Source organism: Sus scrofa, chromosome 1 (assembly GCF_054392235.1).
Source record: "Sus scrofa isolate SSC_HxYL_T2T_F1_AM1 chromosome 1, Sscrofa_HxYL_maternal_Yorkshire_Landrace_v2.0, whole genome shotgun sequence".
NCBI classification, from domain to species: Eukaryota; Metazoa; Chordata; class Mammalia; order Artiodactyla; family Suidae; genus Sus; species Sus scrofa.
In genome coordinates, this window is record NC_139383.1 from 163,945,605 (window position 1) to 163,965,318 (window position 19,714).

The 19,714-nt window shown below is 37.7% G+C and overlaps 1 protein-coding gene across 5 annotated transcripts in view; it reads right to left on the reverse strand.

Annotated features, from left to right (window-relative positions):
• Nucleotides 1-19,714, reverse strand: part of DOK6 (docking protein 6) — a 402,580-nt gene that overhangs the window by 129,699 nt on the left and 253,167 nt on the right. For all 5 annotated transcript variants that reach the window (XM_021099328.2, XM_085018104.1, XM_021099323.2 and 2 more), the window contains one exon: nucleotides 2,146-2,284. In XM_021099328.2, the coding sequence (XP_020954987.1) occupies nucleotides 2,146-2,284 (139 nt within the window). The remainder of the gene's footprint in view (nucleotides 1-2,145; nucleotides 2,285-19,714) is intronic.

Here is a 19,714-nt window from a genome sequence, read left to right on the forward strand (position 1 = left end):
TTGGATTGTTTGTTCTAGTTCTGTGAAAAATGTCATGGGTAGTTTGATAGGGATTGCATTGAATCTGTAGATTGCTTTGGGTAGGATGGCCATTTTCACAATATTGATTTTTCCAATCCAGGAACATGGAATATTTTTCCATTTCTTTACATCTTCTTTGATTTCTTTGATTGAGCATGCTATTTAAACACCTGCATCCTTTTCCTTCCCATCTTGGAGCACCCAGTTCCATGGTGTACCCAAATCCTGGCTTTAGGTTGCCTTAGACCTAAGTAGGTGAACCTACCATCTCTAACACTTTCATAGCAATTCACTCCAGTCCCCTGGGCTTTCTTCTCGGCAGCATAGGATAAGATAAACTTACAACTGCATCAACAGCAAATGTAAATTAAATTTTATTTTGCAACATTTTTGGGAACAAGATTGATAGATATACTTAAGAGGGACTGGAAGATATTTAGCTACAGTTGGGAATAAAAATTTAGTGTCTTCACAAACATTGCAGGTCTTATAATTATTTTATGTCACCGTCATAATTATGAAGCTTTTATGGCATTTTCTATGTGCAAGGTCTATTCTCAGCACTTTATATGTATTAATGTATAGATACCTCATTATAATCAAATATGTAGAGATATTATATTCCCACTTTACCAATGGAGGAAAATGAGACATTTAGTGGTTACATGACTTGTTTAAGATTGTATAGCCAGTAAGTGATAGAATTGGGATGGAAACCTAGGACACTAACTGAGTACTCTCCTTTATGGCAAACAACTATGGTTTCATGAAAGAACTCCTGGAATTTGCTTCAAGAAAATACAATTTAAGTAATCTACTTAAGAGCATTTTGCCTATTCTGAACAACTATTTGCAGAGAAGAACTACAACTGTTAACGAATAGCAAGTGACATCACAGTTGTTAATTTTGGCTGAAAATGAACATCAGCCAAAATGTAAATATGGACTGATAAGGAATTGCAAGATTCTAAAATAATTTGAAGTCTGGTAGTTACAGTTTTTTACCTGATTTAAGTCACTAGAAAAATGTCATATTAATCAGATAATTGCTATAATAATTTAAATTTAACCCAAATCTTTCTAGAAGACTAAATCGTACCATCTTCCCATTGATGCTTCTTTAATGTCGCCGTCTCATATTAATAATATGTTCAAGCTACTCTTTCACCCCCATTGAAGGCCAAATGTAAGTCTGATTTGTACTTGTCACACTTACACATTAGGAAGGTTCTTTAAACCACACCCTAGATAGTGGAAAAATGTGTATGTAGTATTCACAAAATTTGAAATATTATTAAGAATAATGTAAAATCATTTGTTATACTACTTCTTATGAATGTTTTTCTGGTTAGAGACCCACCTACGTCCCAAAGCTCTACCTGTTCTCTCACAGATGAAATATAAAGCAAACTTATAAATTCTGAAGAAAGAGAATATTGACCTCTTAAGATTATAGTCAATAATAATTCCATGGTTTGCTTTTTAAAGAAGTTAATTGTAAAGCTTATAATTTTTTTAGCTACTTATAAAATTGGCTGTTTCAGATTCTTTACTAAATTATTTCTTAGCTTTACCCCCAAACTGTAGCACAATTACAAGACAGGATAACAGACAGATGGTAAATAGTGTAAGCTTCTTATGCAAATGTTTTATTATTGGCTCTGAAACACATACGGAAGTAGCTAGAAGTCAGAGGATCTAGGATAAATATAAAGACAAAAGGAAAAGTGGAATCCTTTCTGATAGAAACCTAATTTTCCCTATTATTTTTGGGTCCACATTTGCATTTCTGATTGTCCAACTCTATGTGGAGATATGCAGAGAGCACTGCTTCTTATTTCACTCTATGTGCACACCCCCTGTTTCTTCGGGTAACTGTGGTAACAGGTCATAGGTAGATTCACGAAGTACAGGTCCCTGTAGTGACCACAAAAAGCCTCTTTTGTCACATGATGAATAACATATTAGAGCGATGAGGTTTAGTAACTGGGAGGATGGCTCTCAGGGCCAGCATGGGGGTTGGACTAGGGCACTGTCATGAATGAACCCACACATTCGCGATGTGCATCACACCTCAGTGACATTCATTTCCAAGCTATTAGGTTACCAAGGAAGGAGCCTTACCCGGGCCTTCTGCTCCATTTCTAGCATTAATCTTTCATGTTGCTCAGCTATGGCCAGAGTCGCAGAATGGACCTTCTGATAGATCATTTCTCCTTCCCTTGTTTGAAAAGTGAATAGTCCTTCTCCTGTGTCACACATTCTGTGAGAACAGAGATAGGAAAGAGATGGGTCTTCAGGTGTTCAAGTGCGTAACAGTTTTCCACATAAAAAATGCTCTCGCCCTGTAATCCCCTCTGCCTTGACTTTCATGGGAGTGAGTAAAGCGGATTCATCCTCAGCCAAACCAACCAGAAAGTTTTTAATTGGGGCACGAGAATGAAACTGAGGGTAAAAATCTATGAACATTTGGATTTTTAAAGATAGTGTTCACAACAGGATAAAGGAATAGACAAAAGTGACTTCAGTTATTACAGTGCATGTCTTACTAATATTGAAAAATAAAAGCAAATAGTTGTTTTAAGAATCTTTACATTGATCTCCCAGCACCATCTCCTACTACTTAGCTCTTGAAATGTTAAGAACTTAAGAAAAACTTTGCGGAGTCCTGCCCTGGCATGATGAAAACAAATCCGACTAGGAACCATGAGGTTGTGGCTTAGATCCCTGGTCTCGATCAGTGGCTTAGGGATCTGACATTGCCATGAGCTGTGGTGTAGGTTGCAGACATGGCTTGGATCTGGCATTGCTGTGGCCGTGGTGTAGGCTGGCTGCTATAGCTCCAATTGGAGCCCTAGCCTGGGAACCTCCATATGCCGTGGGTGTGGCCCTAAAAAGCCAAAAAAAAAAAAAAGAGAAGAAAGAAAGAAAAGAAAAACTTTGCAATTTTATACTCATTTCAAGAGAGGACTTTTTTTTTTTTTTTTTTTTAGCTTAAGGATTTGCATATATAGGCTGAAACTTTTAGTTAAACTGAGGAATCCTTAGGTAAGGAATCTTATACCCTAGGAAACATCATGGCAGAGAGGAGACTCTGTTTGGATATGATAATGTTTGGTTTGAACTTTGACTTTGCCACTTAACAGCGTATGACCTTGAGCAAGTTGACTAACTTGCCTTTACTTCCTTTCCACATTTCTAACAGGAAAAATAACAGTACCTATCTTATAAGATCCTTATGACAGCTAAGAGACTTCATACACTTGACATTTATAATATTACTTAGTACATATTAAGTGATCAAAATATTAGTTATTGTTATTTTTATCATAAAGTATGGAACTAATCTGAATATCCACTATAGAGAAATGGTTGGCTTAAATATAGTATTTTTATCTAATGGACTATTATATAGTTATTACTATGTCATTTCTGAGTGCATATAACATTAAAATTCTTATAATGTAAATTCAAGAGAAGAAATCGGAATACAAATATCTTTTCAATTATTTAACTATAATTAGCTTTTAAAACATATTTTTAAACTTGGAATGAAACCACTGATAATTTCTTAGGCAACAAGATTATGGGTAGGTTTTATTGGCAAAGACCAATTCCAAAGTTAAAAATTTAAATTAACACTTTAAGGCAGCTTTTAAAAATAACTGGAGACCTTCAAAAACACCCACCAAATATCAATATGATATTCCTACTCAGATATTGGACATTAACTGGACTGCTACTGCTGTGTTATCCTTTTTAGGTTATAACATCAAAAGATTTGCACAAAATGCTCATGAAGGCAACCTTTGTCTCCTAGCACCAAAAAAGATTTTAGATTCTTCTCTATGATTCTCCAAGGAGTTTCAGTAGAAAAGAGATGTCTCAAGAGGTTTCAGAAATTACAGAGGCTGCCACTGCCATCCCCCAGGGCCCCACACTTAGCTTCTGTGAAAGAGATCTTAATAAAATTCACACAGCGTGAAATGGAAAGTCCGGGGGAAAAGTGAAGAGTTTTCACAAAGTGAAGCAAATGAGCTTTCTTTGTTGATTCAGAGGAGTGAAGAAATCCAACAGCAGGAGCAGGCAAACAACTGATAAGCAGTGAGCCCATCTTGTTTGAACTTGAGTTTTTTCATTGTCATCAGAAAAACACTGCTTATTAGCCTTCGGAAATGAGGTAACAAAGACATACATTGTTATTTCATACTCAATCACTGAGATGTAAAGGTCTAACATCACTTCCTAAGACTTAATTCTGCCCAGGGAGGGAGTCTGAAAGCTTACAGAAGGTTTTTTCCCAGCCTCTGAATAAAAACTACTATAAATTTCATCCATTGATCAAAAAACCAGGAATTAAAATGCTAGCATAAAAAGCAAAGAACTTTTAGGTAGAAGATGCTCTTTCCTCAATGTAGGTACCTAAAGCCAAGATGAAGTCAAACTTCTTCAGTACAATTGACTCAGACTTATGACTTTTGTCACCAGCATTGGAATAAACAGTTTAGACTCCTCCTAGTTATTATTTAAAATATGCTCTCTTGGGGTTGGTAGGAAACTCATCTGAAGATTTACTTCTTATATGTCTAAACGGTTTTGTTGTAGCAAGCCAGTGCTAGAAAAGATGATAAGAGGAGGGATTAAAGTAATTTTGATGGCTCATGCCTCATTCCTCAGCTTGGTCCACACAAGAGCAGCTACTTCACTGGGAGCTATCCAAGGTGCTGAATCAGTACCTGCATTCCACACTATCCGCATGTGATTCATAGGCACATTATCCTTTAAGTACTGGCCTATAGAACTCTTTCCACAGGTCACTATATCTTTCAAGGGACTGGGAGATGATGCTTAGGACCCATAGGAGGACAAACTGGAAGCCATATTTGTGCATCTGAAGACTGTGACATATTAAACTAAAGGTTAGAAAGGAAGAAATACGAAAAAAAAAGGACAAAACTCTAAAAGAGTCCTTTCCTTAATTTGGGAACAGCCAAGATTGAGGTGCTAGTTACATTTAAATATCCCAACCCTCTCACCACTAATATGCACATGCCTCAACTGCACTGATTTGAAGAATAAGTGAAAATGCAGACAATATATATTTGTCCTGACTCCAAACTAGAATTCTGTTGAAATGCAGAGAAATTACAAATGTTATTTCTCTTTATACTTAACAAGATATTTTCACAAAATTAATACTTCTTCTTTTCTATAATAAAATGTTAAGGAGTTCCCTGGAGGCCTAGTGGTTACGGATCTGGCACTGTCATTGCTGTGGCGCAAGTTTAATCCCTGGCCCAGGAACTTCTGTATGCCATGAGTGCGGCAAAAAATTTTTAAAGAATAGAATCTCTATGGTCCCTTTCAGATTTAAGGAATAGCCTAGGGCCTCAGAAAAATTTTAAGAACTAAGCTGGACTGACACACTTATTTCTAGGTTTGTTGGTTTATTTATTTATTTATTTTTGACATTGTGATATAAGGTACATTATAATAGTATAGGACTCAAAAGACTAAGAGCACAAATTGCAACCATCATGTTATAGCCTGTTCTATTCATTTATCACATACATATCAAGTACTATAAGCCAGAGGAACTATCTTGAGCCTGGGAATGAAGAGGAGGGAAAAATATACATGGTCAATGCCTCTGAGGTTTTTCAAGTAGTGGGGAAGATAAGCACTGTTCAAAGAACAGCACACTTACTTTGGCCAGCAGGGAGATGTATAGAGCAGAGAGGAAGGCCATGGGGCATTGACCTAAGAAAGTTATTTTACCTATTTACTCCTCATGTACAAAATGGAGGTAAGAAGACTTTGTCACAAGATTGTCTTTATTATTTTTTTAATCAGATGAAATGATGCATATGACAGTGGGCAGGAAAGGATTAATTCAGCAGGCCTGAGTTGCTCAAACTCTACATACTCTGAAGAAAGGCCTGTTCTGGGGCTGGTGCCTTGGGTGGTTTCTGAAATGTAACCTCTGAGCCTTTGAAGTATTTAGCCTGATAAGAGTGTTTTGTGTGTCCAAGGCCTTGAGCCATGCTGTAAAAGTCTGACTAGGAAAGTTTATCCTGACAATATCATCTATCGAGAATGCCTGTTTTGCTTTGGTGAAGGCTGGAGTCTGAGTGGCTGGGATTGTTCCTGGATCCTGAGGACACTTCAGGCCTGTCTAACTGACTCTCAACCACAACCTCAGATGCTGAGGCTCAGGGGAGCTTCCAGGGTTGGCGACATCTCACACCTGTCATACGTCATTACTGGGAGGATTAAGCTAGTGCCCATGTGAGTGCACAGGAGGGGGCCCTGGAGGCTCCTGCCTGGTCCTTCTTTGTCTTCATCCTTGCGTCTTTTTCCCTTGCTGACTATAACATGTAACTTTTGCGATACTAAAACCGAACTGAGGGTATAATGGTTTTGTTTTTTTTTTTTCTGAATCTTTCAAGTCTTTCTAGAGAATCAGTGAGCTGAAGATAGCCTTAGAGACTCTTTCACCCAAGATGGCCAGCAGATGGTAGGTTGTTAATATATTTTGATGTAATAAGAATATAGGCGGTCCCACTGTGGAGCAGTGGAAATGAATCCAACTAGTACCCATGAGGCTGCAGGTTTGATCCCTGGGTCAGTGGGTTGGGGATTCAGCGTTGCGATGAGCTGTGGTGTAGGTCGCAAATACGGCTCTGATCCCATGTTGCTGTGGCTGAGAGCATACATACTCTTTCTTTATCCCACCTCACCACTCCCTTCCAGAATCCTTTGAAATAACAGTACTGCCAGTCTTTTCTTCACTATGTTCTAATAAAAAAGAAATAAACTAGAGTTCACTGTGAATGTATGTGTTCCCAGGAAACTAAATTCCAAATGAGGAACTCTACCAGGCATGACTCTCAAAGTTCCCTTCAAGGGGAGAAACAACCCTAAACAATTGTGCTGTGGAGGCAATTTCATCTGAGAAAAAGTACCTAGCATGTGGTCACTAGACTACTTCCCTCCTTTTCTTGTCCTTAAGCCTCAAACTTAGCTCTATGAAAGAGTGGCTTCAGCATTCCAGCCATTTTTACCCATGACAAGCAAAAGAAATTTACCAAGTGAGAAGTTAAGAAAAAGCACTTTAAGTAGTGAAAATGGATACTTTATAATAATTCTCTCTGGGTCTTAAGATAAAATTTTGCTACAGATGAATTTGTAGCCCTCTGGCAATTTTGTCCATCTTCACAGCTGTATAATTTCATTTCCACAGTAAGTTTTGCAGTTTTATTTGCGTATTTAGTGACCAAATATTTACCATCCATACACACAGAAATTTTAAACTCTCAGCAATGCTGTAAAGCAGGGGCACTTTACTGAAAGCCCATTGGTGTTTCCACTCATTATTTAAAATTTAATGTTTAATTATAGAAAGTAATGAAATTCTTAAAAGCACAGCTCTTCTGCAGAGCAGTTAAAACCAGTTAACAGTTTAATCTTTATAGTCACTTAACTATGCTAGCATTTTACTTTTTTTTTTTTTAGCACCTATGAAAAAGTTGAAGTTTCTCACTAAAGCTTTGGTGAGGCAGATGTTGATCTGTGATAAGAAATTACAAGCAAAATGATGTATCACTTACATCTGGAATCTAATATATGGTACAAATGAACATTTCGTGAGAAAAGAAAATCATGGACACGGAGAACAGACTTCTTGTTGCCAAGGGGGAGGGGGAAGGAGTCAGATGGACTGGGAATTTGGGGTTATTAGATGCAAACTATTGCCTTTGGAACGGATAAGCAATGAGATCCTGCTGTATAGCACTGGGAACTATATCTGGTCACTTACGATGGAGCATGATAATGTGAGAAAAAGGAATGTATATATGTATGTGTGACTGGGTCACCTTGTTGTAGAGTAGAAAATTGACAGAACACTGTAAACCAGCTATAATGGAAAAAATTAAAATCATTTTAAAAAAGAAATTACAAGCAAAATGGGTAAACAGATGAAAGCAACAGTAAAGTCCCTATGAGAGTTAACTATGTAGTGAAAGTGCATTCTCAAGACCGTGAGGGAAACAACACTTCAATACACTGTGTCTGGACACCAGACATTTGGAAAAATATTTGGATCCGTGTCTCTACCTCCACTGATATAAATTCCAGAGAAAGCCAAAAAAAGGTACCAGAAAAAACAAGAAAGAATTCTTACATAAACTCAGAAAATGAAGGGGGTTTCAAGCTATGATCCAAGGCAAAAGTGACAAAAGATTGATAAATCTGCCTATAAATAATTTTTTAAAAGTAAGAAATCATAAGATATCAAATAGCAAATCAAAAACTAGGAAAAATATTTGAAACTTACAATACCGACAAATGATACCTTTAAGTGAGGTGTAATATCAGTACTATTTTCATAGAGTTGTTTGATCATTAAATGAATTAATATATATAAATCTTCTTACTCATGAAATAGTACTTCTAATTACTATTACTACATAAATAGTTACATATCTAATAAAAACAAGACAAAAATTATATATACAGAGTGCTAACATTTTTGTAAAAAAGGTACATGGGGAAGAATTTATTTACATTTTTGCTTATATATACATATGCACAAAAAACTAGCAATTATGTTATTTGTTGGGGGTGACATGAACACAACAGATGGTCTGTGAGTATGGACAGGACATTTCTCACTGATTCTTTATGTAAACCATCAAATTAAAGAAAGAGATGCTATGATTTATTAATCGAATTTAATTAAAATTAAATCAGATTAAAATTTAAAGCAAAGTTCTGAGGACGTTCACAGGGTTTTTGCGAAGATGTAGTGTTTCTAATGTGCCTAGCTCAGTCTTTGTCCCTCAGCAAATACAGGCTTTCCTTGGTATCTGTGGGTGACACCAGAATCAAAGATGCTCAAGTTCCTTAAATAAAGTCATGTAGTACACTGAGCCCTTAGTATCAGTGGTTCTGCATCTGTGATCAATACCCAGTTGGTTAAATCTATGGATACCAAGGGCCAACTGTACACTTTTACTGTGAAACTAATACAATACTGTACTGATGATTTTAGGGCCTCTCTTGCAAATTAAACACACACATACACATACAGTATATACATTTATACACACAGTTCATCTCTTCCCCATGCAGCACAGACATCTGATCTGATATTTAAGACAACCAGGATTACACAGAGTTCTTGTCTGTAATGCACTGAAATAATACTCCCAGTAAGGGCAAGGATAATAATAACTAGCTTTCATGGAGCATCTACTTGTGCCAGGCATGTGATAAATGCAGTGTGTGCACTACCTCACTGAGCTTCACAACACCCTACAAGGCTCTTGCTGCTTCCCATTTTACAAAAAACATCATGCTAAGGAAGCTAAGGAGTTTTGCCCAAGGTCATTCAAAATTTTGTGGCTGAACTGCAAGCTGAAACTAGCCATCTGATTTTGGAGGGTAAGCTCATTATCACTTAGCTAGACTGCACTCATTCAAATGAGAAGCAGAAAAGCATGGGTGATTCCTTCATCAACATTTTTGTAGTGAAGAGACAGAATGCAGGATAGGGCTTGGGATATAACATTTTGAAGGCTCTCTCTTTCTTTGCTGTTGTTCCTTTTCTGTCAAATTAGGGTACCAAGACATATACCTCAATGGTATATGTGCACCAGTAAAATGCACATTAAGGTAAATCAATCGGTCAATCAAACGGTTGAATTGGACTCAAACAAACCCTGGACTCCCAATTTCACATCAAGCCTTTTACAAGGAGGAAGATAGAATGGAATGTCTGCCATCCTCTCTGCCTTCTGACTGGACTATATTGTATGTCCTTAAACATTTAATGCATATGGTGGCTGTTACTGGTTATTTCCCTTGTTGGTAATTTGGGGTTACCATGCTTTCCTCAAGCAAGTTGAGAAACCTTATCCTACAAGGAGATCTTGATTTCAGTCCAGACTTTCCTGCAAATTAGCTTGAAATGTCAATTTGATCCTTTACAAAACTGAGTTTTAATGAAAGAGTTGATATAAATGACCTATAAGGTACATACTTCTTCCCAAAGTCTACAATTTCTCCACATGTGTACTTGATGATGAACCCATCATCACATTAATTAAAATATCTCCATTTCACACAATTTTCATATCATTCTATCAATTTACTTTGAAACATTCTTTTGGTTTTTCACCTCAGTGAAAAAGCCAGTTGAGTCTCCTAGAATCAATCTGAGTTCTGGCTCCAGCAAATCTTTGAATAGAAATGCAGATAAGATGCTCTTCTACTTACCTTCTTTTCGGGTCTCAAAAATTGAAAATTGAAAACTCCATGAGGCAAGGATGGTTATAATGTTTTAGTTGCTATTTAATTACCTCAAAACGTGTTCATAAATTATTAACATTATCATCCTCATTATACTGTTACATTGTGTTGATAAAGGTTTAGTAGGGACAAATGTTTTAAAAGGTTTGCAGCTAATTTCATATGTATCCAGTGGCTTTATTATAAAAAACTTTGCACACTCCTTGAGGATTAGGAGTTTTAACATGCTTAACCCCCAGGTGTCAACCACAAAAAGCATGTTATGCACTCCATAAATGTTTGTTAACTGAAATGACTTAAAAATTATCATTATGGTGGCTATCTAATAGCTATTGAATTTGTAGTTTCAGATAGCAAAAAATAAAGCAAAATATCATACAAAAAAAAGAAACTTTTTTTTTGAAGATCCCATGGTATTAGCTTATTCTCAGAATGGAACAGACCAAAGAGTAGAAATGGAAATAAGGAGCTAATACGTTCTCAGGCTCATGGCTGATACACACTTGGTCTATTTTAATATTGTTTGAGGGAGGCTCTGTGTATATCATATGAAACAACTCAAACCTATATTTCTAGGAAGAGCTAATGACAAAGCAAGTCAAGCGAAAGTTTAAATTCTGTCATTTAGAAATTATACTTGCCTTTTAAAGTGAATTTGCCAAGTTATGGTTGGAAAGTTTTTAGCTTAACTTGCAAGTTACTAATATTTAGTCACTGAATTGGAAAAGAAGAGTTTTGCTTCTCCTTATAATTTTGAGAGGAACCTAAAAATGAGATCTTTATAGTCTCCTAGAGCAAAAGAGCATGTAATCAGGGTTTAAAAATCACATTTTATCCTCCTTTTGCTCTACTGTTAATTAAGGTAATTTTTTAATTTTGTGAGATACTTTCAGAGTCTCAAGTGATTACAAAAGAAAGTGTTTAAATTATAGCCAAAATAGAACAAAAATTAAGATTATATTGGTTATATTGCCTTTTCTTCTTTGGTTATATTTATTCATTCACTGACTTTTTTTATATGGCGTATCATGGCCAGGCTCTGTGGTAGCTTCTAGACACACATAAAAATATATAAATATATATTTGATCTTCTTAGGGCCGCACCTATGGCATATGGAGGTTCTCAGGCTAGAGGCTGAATCAGAGTCATAGCCGCCAGCCTACGCCACAGCCACCAGCCTACGCCACAGCCACAGCAAAGCCAGATCTGAGCCATGTCTGCAACCTACACCACAGCTCACAGTAATGCTGGATCCTTAACCAACTGAGCGAGGCCAGGGATCGAACCTGCATCCTCATGGAACTAGTCAGATTTGTTTCTGCTGAGCCACGATGGGAACTCCTAGACAATATTTTAAAAATAATAAACATTAACTCATGAATTACATTTGTTCTCATTATCTATCTATCTATTTATCTCTCTACCTACCTACCCTTCTACCTATCTTTATATGTGTTTACCTTGTCATTTAAAAATTCACTAAATAAGTTGATGGCTATATGAAATACACACTAACACATTTTGAAGAACTGAATTGGCTATCCTTATTGTGTTGAAATTGTGTCTAGATTTTTTAGTTGACAGATCTCTGATAGAGTTTAACTTTTAGTCTTTTATTGCCACTATCAAAATAAGCCACCTGGTAAAATGGTGCAAAACATATCATTCTGAGATACTGGGGGAGAATACTGATTGGTAATACAAAAGATGTGGGCATATGTGTAAACTACAGCTTTTTAATTTTTTTAGAAACAGAAATTAAAATTTATTGCCAGGGTCAAAAATGAATCTACTTAAATTTAAGAAATTGAAAAATTTCAAATGTAGTTAGTTACTTAAATTTTTATAATTTTAAATGTCATCATTCCGAGTTAGTAAATTTTAAACCTTAAGTTTTAAACTTCACTTAAACTTTAAATTGTAGTCTTTGAAAATATCTCCAATGAATATATGGTGAACAGATCATTTGAATAACCTTTAGTGTAGAAGTTAAGAAATGGAATCAATACTTCCTCATAAATAAAAGCACTAAATTATTTTATTCTACCTCTTGATATCTTATTTCTTTTTCAAGCTGAACCTGTGGCATATGGAATCTTCTGGGCTAGGGGTTGAATCAGAGCTGCAGCTGCTGGCCTGTACCACAGCCACAGCAACACCAGATCCAAGCTGCATCCGCCACCTACACTGCAGCTTGTGGCAATGCTGGATCCTTAACCCATTGAGCAAGGCCAGGGATCGAACCTGCATCCTCACAGAGACAACATCGTGTTCTTAACCCACTGAGTCACATTGGGAACTCAGATTATTGTGTTCATCAAGGTTCATTCAAGGTTCATATTGATATAATTTAAGAAATAATCATCTCTGTGTTTCCCCTGATGAGTCAGGTAGGTATAAACTTGTATCATAATACATTTAATATCTCATCATCTTTATTTTTACATGCCTTCTCCCCAACTAGACTCTTAATACAAGAAATGAAAGAAAATTACATTGACTTAAACATCTCATTAAAAGTCTTGAGACAAAGGAGATACAAGTCAGAATTCCTTAAAGGAGTGACTTCTGAGAATACATTCCTTTTAATGTCAGAACAGGCTTTCCATCTCTACCTCTGACCCATCTTTACTCCCTGTGTACCTTAGCCTCTAGATTTCTACACACATCAAATTGGAATGACACAAACGACAAAAGAAACACTGATACTGAAATCTCTAAAAACACGTGAAACAGAAGTTGTACAAGTGAAAAAGTTTAAAAATATATTATTTATCCCATTCTTACTCATTTTTGAGTCTTGGATTCCTGTTTTTAAAGTAAGAAGGTTTGGCTAAATGATCAGCAAGTTCTCTTTCACGTCTGTATCTACGTCTATATCTATATAAGTTCTATGGCTCCGTAGCTCCTAAGAACCCTAATTCAGCAGGCATATCTTTGCTTCTAATCTTACCAGTTCTCTTCTAGGCCACTGGAAATCTGATAACCTGCCTCTGGGAGTGGGAGTGATGAGTGGGATCCATGCAGTTGTCTGTGATGGTATGGAATCATGTGGGTGGTTCAAAGATCAGAGTTAAAAAAATAGATTTTGAAAGAGGAATGTATTTTCATTTTTGCCTCACTATGGACCTTGCTCTCTTCACGTTCTTTTCCACTGAGACCGACATAGACTTTGCATTCTGACTCAATTTATGGTGAAAAGGAAAAAAAAATACTGCCCATCAGATCCAACATTCTGTCTTCTCCAAATGCGGCCCTGGACACAGCCAGACTTGGATGAAATGTAGGAGAAGGTTACTAGTCTAACTCATAACATTTTTTCCTTATCTACTGAAAAAGCATCGTGGAGACTTTCCAATCTGTCAAAGTATATTACAACAAAAGGAACAGAAAGCAAATATTTTGGTTCCGAAATTCAGAGTAAGATTTGAGCCCCTAGCTGGCAGGCTTTTATGAATTTTCAGTGTTAAGTCTAGAGGATTAAATCAGAGTTTTACTATAAATCATGGCTAGAAAGAGACACATGACTTATGAGATGACCCTGTTTCTTGTGGACCTGAGTGACTGCAGGAAAGAGAAGAGGAAGAGAGGCAGAGAAAGCACCAGATGAAGCTTGTGTGTTCTGGTGTCTCTTAGCCGAGTGGAAATCCTGGAGAAGGCTGAGATGTTAATAAGTAGGTTTCTGTTTTACACTTCTGACTCCCCATAGTCTAAGCCTGAGTGCAGGACATCCAGAGAGTCCTGTGAAATTGTAAAATGTTTGCAGCCTCAAGTAGTAACACCTTCACTCCCTTGTCTGTGAAAATTAACTGGCAAAGCTTTTCATCTGCTGTGATCTCACACTTATAGTCCCCAGGTCAGATCTACATAGTCTCTCCATGACTTTGTAGGGAAAATGTTTTTCTCAAGATTCTGACCACACTTCTTTCCAATTCCTCTGCCACACTGTTCCTGGCCTCTCCAATCACTTCAGAGTATGGAGTGGACTGGGTGTATTTTGTTTTGATTGGTATTAGTACTAAAGAGGCTCTTGTCATTGTCAGAAACCACAGCAAGAGCCAAAACCAAAAATGTACACTTAGATGCTGAGCACAGAGGATAGATGTGCTGAAACAGGCTCTAATGACCTTGATTTCAGATATTCCAGAAAAGAGTCCAAGTAGAGAAGGGTCAGTTGGGCGGGCACATTTGAGATTACAGTCCTTTCCGCTATGACCATTTACACTGGGATTAGGAGAGTATGAGTGAGTAAACTGAAAGTAATCTCTTGGGTGAGATTAATGCTTGGTAAGAAACTGGAGAAAAAGTATGGGATGAGAGAGAAAGCAACAGCAAATAAACATAAGTTAAAGAAGAAAAAAGATACCTGGGAAAGGTCAGCAAGTCAAACAGTGAAAAAAATCCAAGGGAGTGAGTGGAAATAATGATTATTCAAACAAGAGCATCTTTCAGTGAACCAGTTAGCCATATCCTGAGGACAGAAAGGGTCCCAGGAGCCAGAGAGGAGGGAGTAAAGATCAGAACAAACAGAGGAAAGTGATCCAGCTTTCACATGTAAAAATTATTTTTAGTGTTCTATCGTCAGAGAATGTTCTGTATCTATCTCTCCTTACTCAGCCCTGGCTGAGTGTACTGTCTTCGTTTCCTAATAACTTAAGCTGCAGGTGGGTGAGACAATCAAATTCTCCCTATTCAATGATTTAAGCTATAAGACCTAGGGCAATAACATCAGGTTGGATGCTCAATTGTGAAAGGAGAGACTCAGGAAAAGGTAAAGATCTTGGCAAAGGCGTGTAGCCTCTCTCTGAATTTTTAGCTCTGTTGCGTTTTGCCTGATGCCAGATATACTTTGTTTCATGTGTTTGGATTCTGTAAGATTTTTGGATAATGGGGATTGATTCCATATTTTAAAAAACACTCTAGGAGTTACTTCTGCACATTTAAGTTTGAAACTAGTGCTTTTAGAACAAGCCAGGAGGGTTTCCTGCTCCAATGAATGTAGGAAAATCTAAGGGCACCTTAGACAGAACCTTCTCACAAGACCAAAATTCTCATTAGCTTGTTTATTTATTCAACAAATATTTAATCTGTCCATCACTGTATGCAAGGCACTTTGCCTGGTCCAGGGTAGCTGCATGGATATGGGTGGTCATTTGGAAAAGGTACCTAAATGGAGTGAAATTCTGGTAATTTTCTGAGTAGTTTATACTCTACCTACCACCTCCAGTTTGCCACATCTCCATGTTAGGACCAAAATACATTTCTTTTATGTTTCCAGAAATACCTTCAATCATTAATTAAGTACCTTCAAGAGAGCTGAGGTGTTGGGAGACATGTTTCTACAATCTTTTCTTAGCCTCTCTGCTTATATTTTCTATGCTGAAAACACCATCTTGTCCTGCTTTACTTTAGTCCATATTCCTGCTTGAAAAAGTTGCAATGCTGGGAAATAACTTAAGCTTAAGAACAAAGACCTAAAGGCATAAGTTATTCATGTGGTCAGCTGAATGAGGACACAATGTGTTGGTCTAGGCGTGCCGGACCTGTGCAGATAGGCATGCCGTTTGCACAGCATGATATGTCTTCTAAAGAATAAGAGGAAGATGGGCCTCATGGCCCCAAGGGGTTTATGAGGGGTCATTAGAAGGATATGCATCAGCAAGGAGAACTGAGGTGCAAATCTAGGCATGCTGTTTGCAGAAGCACAATGATCATTCTCTAGATGCTATGCATAGACAGCTAAGGCCAAGCTTCCTCAGTGCTAATGATTGTTAAATGCCTAAAGGTCAGAATAAAAACTTAACCATATACCAGCTATGTGACTTTTAACATAATAAAAGAAAATTTCAAATAATAAAAATTACTATATCCTGCACCTATAGCCCCCTCCTCACTTGATGTAATCCTAAAGAGCACAATAAAAGCAGTGTGGTTTCTCGAGGCAGCACTCTTGGTTCCTGAGACCTTGAGTCCCCCGGTTCCTACCTTGAATTAAGATAAAAGTCTCTGCGTCTTGTTTTTTTTTTGTTTGTTTTTGTCTTTTTGCCTTTTCTAGGGACGCTCCTGCAGCATATGGAGGTTCCCAGGCTAGGGGTATAATCGGAGCTGTAGCCACCAGCCTATGCCACAGCCACAGCAATGTGGGATCCAAGATGCATCTGCAACCTACACCACAGTTCATGGCAGCACCGGATCCTTAACCCACTGAGCAAGGCCAGGGATTGAACCTGCAACCTCATGGTTCCTAGTCAGATTTGTTAACCACTGCGCCATGACGGGAACTCCTCTGTGTCTTGTTTTATGTTAACTTTTTCTTAAGTTCCACAGCACCTGTTCTTCAGTCCTCACCTGCTGAGCTGGTCTCAACACTGAGAGGCTGATGGTAGGAGTGAATTGATTACTTGTGTAACTGAGAAGTATTCATAAGATAGATAGAGTTTTAATTCTCCGGAGAAGGCAATTTCAAGGCTTTTGCAATGAAAAGCATTACGGCATTGGTTTAGTAGCCAGAGAGCTGTCTGAAGATAATGGTTTCTTGGTGGGTGAGGAGGAGGAAAGGAACAGACATGAAGAATCCTAAGTAACAGATGATGCCAACTTAATATTCCCTATACTTTTGGCAACAGCTGGTTAAGGCACCTCATGCAGCTGACTGAACAACTAGAGCCCCTCCAGAGTCTCAGATACTCTCCCTGAGTGAGGGCAGAGGAGCAGGCTTTCCAGCACCCTCTGTTGCTGCCATCCCTGCTCAAGATGAAATACTGTGGCAGCACAAAGGAGGTGGGAGTTAACTGGACTCTTTCCCACTGTTCTGAGCCCAGCACCAACTGTTGTAAAGAATGGAATAAAAATGCCACAAGGCAAAGTAGTTGAGAGAAATTTACTCTTTTACCCTTGAGAGCTAATGGGAATTCAAAGAGTATACATTTTATTTTATTTCTCTTAATGGTCAAAGCCCTTGGCTGTTTTTGTAAATACCTATCATGGATCAAAGCAATCTTAGTGAAAAATATCCCTTTCGGCTTTGCTAGTTGTTCAAGCTCCACAAAGTGCTCATTTGAAATGTTATCTTCTCTATGAAAAAGGATCATTTGCTGCTAAGTAATATCTATATGATTTCATTTTTCTTGTTGCATATAAGGATGTTACAGAATCTCAATTATATCTCATTCTGTGTGGCTTTGTTGTCTACTATCCTAAATGCTTGAGTTGTAAAGTTATCTTAGGTTTATACAATTCATACTAATTTTTCCATCTAGGGATGGATTCCTGGTTTCAATTCCCAAGGATTGTTTGGCTATATTCATTAGATTTTCAGATTAAGGGGGAGAGGGAATTAGCAAGGTAGCAAATGAGAGGATTGAAAAACCAATATCCTCTACTTCTTTCAGTTAATGTTTATGTCAAAGAAAGTGATCAAGGTTTGGGGACCAGGGTTAAGAGACCGAGAGGCCAGGGCTGCATGTACAGTGGTAGAGAGAAGGTGCAGGAATAAGAAGATGCCCTGGGCAGGCATGCAGCATCCTGGAGAAACAAACTGGCCAAGAGCCAAATAGCTTGGACTTGTCCTGGAGGCCCTGGGGCAGGCACTTGGCCTCCAAGTCCTCGCCTGCTTGTCTATAGAACCATTTGCTTTACACATGTGATAGGATTGCTATGAGGATCACAGTGGGAAAACTGTCAAGGACTATGAAATGAAAGGTATTAGTAGTGTGACTATGGGAGCCCGTCTAACCAGAGCGCTTCTGCCTCTGGGCAGCTCTGACTTCCTTCTCAGCTATGCTTTTGAATATCACCAGCCTTGCTGCATCCTCAGGTGATGCTGCATTCTCTTGTTTGGGAATGGTATTTTTTGTTCTCAAACTGTGACTTGCAAGGCCTCAGGCAGGCCCAGTCACACACTGGTGTGTACCTTGTCCAACAAGCAACTGTCCCCATCAGAGAATCTGCCTATGAAAAAAAAAAAAAAAAAAAATCTGCTTCTTCTGGTAAAGTGGCAGCTTTCCACAGGGGAAATCTGCCTTCTGCTTGCACCAACACAGACAATATTTGAGAAGGGAACAAAAAACACTTTGCTATTTCACCAACCCGTATAAAGGTCATTTTTCACCCTGGTTCTCTTGCAGTAGAAGGTTTTGATTGCATTGCTCTAGTAATGTTGCCTTTTGGGAAATTCATTTTTGTTCTCAGGGGCTGTGCTGTTTTCCCCTTACACCAAGTTTCGTTATATTTAGCACAGAGTGCATCGATGATGTAGTTAGAATTGCAAGCAAGATAACCCATTACTGGGCCTATTGTCAGCCTTCTGTGTATGTAATAGAAATAGAGTATGTAAAAATATATATAGGTCATCAGGACTGGCATGAATGGAAAGGCTTAGTTTCTGATTGTGGATTTGGTTGACTTTATATATTTCTCTCTGGGTTTCTATTTAAAACATGGCAATTTACTTTTGTATGAAGGGTAAGAAAACAATTTCTTTCAGTGTGAATAATTTCTATAGGGTTTACATGTTATTGTTAGGTTCATTGTGAACCAACTTTACAGGTAATTGGCAATGATAAATATTTCCTCAGACACTGTGTTGTCATTTTAGATTTTGGAGCTAAATATTTGTTATTAATATTTCACAAATGTGATTGAATTTAACTTTAGAGATATGAAGTATTTGCTCTTAGTGCAAAGATATGCCAAAGAAAATAATAATTTACCATTTAAATCTAGTCGAAAAAAGGAGTTCAGGATTCAGGTTCTATAGACAGTAATGTCTTCTCTGGATATGCTATAAATGATTTCTGTGACCTTTAAGGTATTGCTTGCTCTCTACTTGTATCCTGGTATCCACTCTCAGTCTTTTATTAGTATGTATGTCTGGCATCACCCCTGGGAAGTTGACTTCTTCAGGCGCAGGCTCACCTGCCTTCTAGTTTGGCCAAAGGAAGGTGTTGGCAGAAGACAAGAGGGCAGGAAAGAGCAACTGAGGTATTTCCCCACCCTGTCCTTCCTGAAACACTGGTTTTGACAGTGTTTTCTCTTCTTAAGATCCAAGATCTTTCTGGGTTCTGGTTTCCTGGCTTTTTAAGACCTTGGGTGGGGACAAGCTTCTCTCTGTCACTTGTCTTGGGCTGCTCCATTTCTCAGTGTTTGTTTCCTAATCATACCCACAACTTTTAAAATAATTCCTGCATTGGATTCTCCTCCAACTCTTTGGATAGGTCATTTCTTTGTAGCTGGGCCTAAACTTAATGGATAACAAGTCACTGAAAATTGCTGAGTCTGTTTTCTCATTTATAAAATAAGGAAAATAATATTTATTGAGTACACCTCAGAAGATTGTTATGATGAGCAGTAATAAAGACAGAGCTAATAATGGTGACA